Raw genomic sequence first — 6,000 nt, 5'->3', positions numbered from 1 at the left:
TATCCTTTGATAGACCTAATCAACAAACTGCATATGCATTGGATTGAATAAGCTTACATTATGATTGATGGAAATTGTACAAATATTTACAACAATCTATTCTAAACAGCTTGAGTTCAAAGGAAACATTTGTTGCCTGTCTACTCACATTGCATACTAGAAATATTAGAAATCTCACCAAACACACACACACACGCACACGCACACGCACACGCACACGCACACGCACACACGCACACACACACACACACACACACACACACACACACACACACACACACACACACACACACACACACACACACACACACACACACACACACACACACACACACACACACACACACACACACACACACACACACACACACACACACACACACACAAACTGAGGCTCCGTAGCAGTGTGCTACAACCTGGAGCCCACAAGCTGATCTTGATGACAAGGGAGTGCTGGGGTGATTTACACTCTAGAGTTCACTTATCCATGTCACTGTTTGACGCACAAGAGGTCCAATGGGAGAGTTAACGGACAAGGGCGTTTTAAAACACAGCCAGGCACATTCCTCCAGTCAGAGCTCAACGGGTGGGCTGCCCCTGAGAAACACTTAGAGGACAGACAGTAGTGAGAGGAAGGAGAGCTGACCGAGCCCCCCTTGTACATGTATCATTTATTCCCCTTCTGGGTTAGACACAGCACAAACCATGCACCACTACAGCAAATGCAGTAACTTTACCTGGAACGGAACCCTGAAAGAGCTGGGTAACTACTCCTCCAGTGGTAAGCAGGATATGCATCCTTGATACAGTATGCATCCTTGATATGTCTTGAATGTGCTTTTGAAATCCCTCACTTGGCGCAGGTCTCGAATCATTCATTGAGAAGTGGTGAGAGTCAGGGCTTGACTTACACATGCAAAGCTCTCGGTTTATGCAATAATATTGCATGCATATCCTTTTTGTTAACACTGTACAGTGTTACCTTATTTTTTTATGTCAGAGACATGATTATTTTTAGTATCAGAGCAAACATGGATCCCATCATAGATTTGAATTTCACAATGTGTTGCGTGCTACTTTTTTAGAGGCTGTGATTCTAATTCAATGCATGAGTTCAGTTTTATTACTCGGCATCCAATTGCCTCTCCCCCTTCTGTCTCCACAATGAACAACCACCACGGGTCTTGCAAAAATATATTTACCTTACTGATATCTAGCCTAGTAGTTTCAATGAAAATCTTGTCAATTAGATTTGATTACCTAATTAATATTGTGTGTTGAAGTTAAAATACAAAAATGTTTCCTTCTTTCTGCCACATTACAAATGCTTCATCTGAATAACGGTGGTGCAGGCAGGCAGGCAGGTGCAGGATGGTACAGGATCCGCCAAGCTAATACCAAGATATGTCCAATGCAGCAAAGTTGGGCTTCAACATCCTTTCTGTTACCTATAGGAACAGATACATACATTGCAGTATATATACAGTATGGTGTCGGCTATTAGGCCTACTTGGAAATATTTAATGTAACACCTTCTACTTGATTAACCTTTTGGTGGAACCCAATACGATAGCACAACAGCAGTATCATGGTGTGTTGCTATTAGGAGATACACTTGGGACTATATACAGAATCTCAATTTTGCTCGCTTCGGTGTACTGGATATGTATAGAAAGGTATATCATCATGTCTGGGGTCTTTACAGGCCCATGCATTAAGGAGTGAACTCGCTTCTGTGAACTCATTTCACCGGGAGCTCCGTTTTTAGATGCACCTGAGTAGCAAGCTGACAATGACAAGCATTGCTATACAAATGCCCTTTACTTGTCCTTTCCACCCAGTCATTTCTATGGCGTTTTCCCTTTCATTATCAGATAATGTTATATTCGATGGTTATATCTGTTTCCACACTGTGTGTTGTAAAGTGACAAATAGGTTATACCAGGTTATACGGCATGAGTCAAGTATATTAAAACAGTGTTTAGGAGCAGTTGAACATATTGTGTGGGGATCAAGAGAGAGAAAGATATCAGCAGAGAGGTGACTCAGCAGAGACAGGGAGAAACAGAGCGAGAGGGTGGGGGAGAGAGAGAGAGAAATGCCAAGAACTACATGTCCCACAGGTGTAGGTCATAACTCATAGACCATGTATGTGTGTGGATTAGGGAGAGAATTTAGTTCTGTTGTGACAGGCAGTCACCTTGCTTAATTCGCTAGGCTGTAGGGATGAGAGATATATAAAATGGTAGCAACTCCTCCTCAAGAAGAAGTCATTCAGTTGTGCGTGTGTGTGAGTTTGTGTGTGTCTGTCAGTAAAACACCTTGAACTTAACACTGAATCTTCAATATATCTTCATTTCATATTAGAAAGACATAAATGGCATCTAGCCTTGACAGCAGACATGTTTTGAGATTTTTAATTATCTCAGCAATTCAATTTTAAATTCACATTCATTTTGGTATTTTGCTTGAAGCTGCTACTGCAAAAACCATATGAGAAGGGGAAAATTGGTTTGATACCTTCTAGGTATGTATCTTTTCATGATTAGAGCATAGCACTGGTAGCGTGGTAATTTTAGCTTTGACTGAGTAGTGAGTCATTTGAATACATGACTGTTGTTCTTGTGCCACAGAGGGATTTAGGTAGCTTTAGTGTAAAAGCCAAAAGGCAGTACTTGTGTGTCACCAACGCTGAACACCAGTGCGGGGGTAATTCAACTCCAGGGTCAAATTGTTTCTTATTAATAGCAACTTATTCACAGAGCCATAGTTATCCCTCTGTGTCGTTCTGAGAGGAATCTGTTTGATGAAAGATACCTTCGGTCTCACCATCCTAGCCCACTGCGAATGAGCCATTTGAGTCCTGGTGTACCCTGTGATGCTAATTAGCGAGGATTTAGGTTACCTCTAATTCATGCACCTTAACTGGACAAAGATGTCACTCTGTTGTGGCTCTGCAGATTAGCAATGAGACAGCGCTTTTTTGCAACTGTGGTCTAATAGGTCCAATAGCCCTGGCTCGTGCTTCTGTGAGGAATGATTTGTCTCCACAGCCTGGAGGTGGTTTCTAATTTCCCTCTGAAGTTCAAGGTCAAGTTTACCGTCTTCCTCCTCCTTGAGTTATTTTCAACAACGGACTAGTCACCTAAGGAAACAATGCTTTAAAGGGACAAATTACTTTCTTGCTTCTGAAATATTAGTAGGGTTATCTTGGGGTGTTGATATTCGCTGATATTGGACCTGTCAGAGAGCCAGTGAAACTTAATGAAGCCAAGGCTCCCATAATGCCACGGCATTCGTCCGCAGCTTTGTTTTATGACATACTAGGTTTCAATCTCCCACCTAAATATAGCTGCTGGAGCCAAAACAAGAAATTACCATCTGGTCACCTTGTCATCAGTTGACATTTTGACCTGAGGAACTGGATGTTTAACCCCTATTTTATAGTCATCCAATACTAAACATACAGGACGTCTTTCAGCAATTTCTGAAGCAGTAAGCAGTCATTTGACGTTTACAGCCACAACCCCCCCGCGCAAATTCCTACAAGATCTCAGACTCAGGTTGTAGGTTAGATTTAGGAGTATTAGGAGTGGACATCATTTATGATTTGACACCTGTCTTTTTAGGGGTCTATTTTAACAAACCAAATTCTATGCACTGGCAGTAGTGCTATAGGTTGATGGGTCTACTATTGTCACAACCAGAATTATGGGCGCAGTAGTGCTATAGGTTGATGGGTCTACTATTGTCACAACCAGAATTATGGGCGCAGTAGTGCTATAGGTTGATGGGTCTACTATTGTCACAACCAGAATTATGGGCGCAGTAGTGCTATAGGTTGATGGGTCTACTATTGTCACAACCAGAATTATGGGCGCAGTAGTGCTATAGGTTGATGGGTCTACTATTGTCACAACCAGAATTATGGGCGCAGTAGTGCTATAGGTTGATGGGTCTACTATTGTCACAACCAGAATTATGGGCGCAGTAGTGCTATAGGTTGATGGGTCTACTATTGTCACAACCAGAATTATGGGCGCAGTAGTGCTATAGGTTGATGGGTCTACTATTGTCACAACCAGAATTATGGGCGCAGTAGTGCTATAGGTTGATGGGTCTACTATTGTCACAACCAGAATTATGGGCGCAGTAGTGCTATAGGTTGATGGGTCTACTATTGTCACAACCAGAATTATGGGCGCAGTAGTGCTATAGGTTGATGGGTCTACTATTGTCACAACCAGAATTATGGGCGCAGTAGTGCTATAGGTTGATGGGTCTACTATTGTCACAACCAGAATTATGGGCGCAGTAGTGCTATAGGTTGATGGGTCTACTATTGTCACAACCAGAATTATGGGCACAGTAGTGCTATAGGTTGATGGGTCTACTATTGTCACAACCAGAATTATGGGCGCAGTAGTGCTATAGGTTGATGGGTCTACTATTGTCACAACCAGAATTATGGGCGCAGTAGTGCTATAGGTTGATGGGTCTACTATTGTCACAACCAGAATTATGGGCGCAGTAGTGCTATAGGTTGATGGGTCTACTATTGTCACAACCAGAATTATGTCAGTAGTGCTATAGGTTGATGGGTCTACTATTGTCACAACCAGAATTATGGGCGCAGTAGTGCTATAGGTTGATGGGTCTACTATTGTCACAACCAGAATTATGGGCGCAGTAGTGCTATAGGTTGATGGGTCTACTATTGTCACAACCAGAATTATGGGCGCAGTAGTGCTATAGGTTGATGGGTCTACTATTGTCACAACCAGAATTATGGGCGCAGTAGCTGGTGGTAACATGAAAGTGCTGGGTTTTGATGTAAAAACAATTTGAAGGTGTGTTGACCCCTCACTGGTCAATCAGAATGGCAAAATATGTGGTTGCTTCAAGTTGTGTATTTATGGTCTACACACATCCAAACTTTTCACATGAGCTGGAAAAATATCCAATATAAAGAGAAAGGGGAATGTCCACTCACCATTACTGCCCCCAAATATATATAGCTGTAGCCTACCATCGCCATTGACATGGCCAGTAGCGACTTTGCCACTTAAAAGGTAAACAAACAAACAGGCAAATATAGCCTAGAAGTGGATTCAGCACCACGGGGGCAGCTATCAGAATTCCTGTGATTTGACAGTTAGGTAAGTGGAAGAATCCTTTTTGACAAAGTGATAAACGAAAAACAATAAGCAGTCATTAAAAATTAAATTTTCCTTAGCAGGCTTCCTACAGTTACTGACACCTTTCATGCAATGGGTATTGCACATAATGAGTCCAAATCTTTCACAGAAAAAATAAAAATAACGTTCAAAAGAAATAAAAAAAGGTGAATGAGTGTTTTGCTGCTTGTAATATTTTAATAATACATTGGCAATGTACACAAGGCAGCTACTACTAATACCATAACCAACTGCGTTATCGCTAAGACCAGCTTTTGGACGGTCTTAAATATATCTATTTGTGCACATTGAAATTGGCATATCGGTGCAGGTTTTTAAGGAATTACAAACAAAATTGCAAACTATCGGCGTTTGACACTTGCACCTCCTTACCGCCACCCAAAAATAGAGCCCTTAGTGTGTTATGTCCATCGTTAAGAAACATTAGTGTGATTTAAGTCTTAGCTGTTATTGTAGAGTGTATACCGATGATGGTTGAAATGGGACAATTGGATGTAATGGCCACCAAGACGTGTTTCACAGCAAAAAAGGAGTAGCCCAGGAGATGGTGTAACCTTTCAGACCGTAACTTTTCAGATGACGAGACAACCTACACACCGGAAGGCAATGAGGGCAGAGGGACTATCTGAACACTAGCATCCTAAAACGCTAACTGGGCTACGACTATTACATGGCTCAAAATTATGTTAAATATTAGGCTTCATACTTTGGCTGGACAACATTATATTATTGTGAGGCATGAATGAAGCTTTATAGGGACAACTTGGCTCTACAGTCTATTACATGTTTGAATTTTACAGCT

At 41.6% G+C, this 6,000-nt stretch overlaps 1 protein-coding gene across 3 annotated transcripts in view; it reads left to right on the top strand.

Moving 5' to 3' along the window:
• The first annotated feature begins 591 nt into the window (after nucleotides 1–591).
• Nucleotides 592–6,000, top strand: part of LOC124038159 (cytosolic carboxypeptidase 4) — a 183,397-nt gene continuing 177,988 nt past the window's right edge. The window contains exon 1 of one of the 3 annotated variants that reach the window (XM_046353694.1): nucleotides 592–781. In XM_046353694.1, the coding sequence (XP_046209650.1) occupies nucleotides 706–781 (76 nt within the window). In that variant the 5' untranslated portion in view covers nucleotides 592–705. The remainder of the gene's footprint in view (nucleotides 782–6,000) is intronic. The other 2 variants (XM_046353684.1, XM_046353676.1) reach the window with 2 other exon arrangements.

The sequence above is a fragment of the Oncorhynchus gorbuscha genome, linkage group LG01, assembly GCF_021184085.1.
Source record: "Oncorhynchus gorbuscha isolate QuinsamMale2020 ecotype Even-year linkage group LG01, OgorEven_v1.0, whole genome shotgun sequence".
Lineage (NCBI taxonomy): Eukaryota > Metazoa > Chordata > Actinopteri > Salmoniformes > Salmonidae > Oncorhynchus > Oncorhynchus gorbuscha.
The sequence above is the reverse complement of the archived record's forward strand: the minus strand, read 5'-3'. Positions and strand labels throughout refer to the sequence as shown.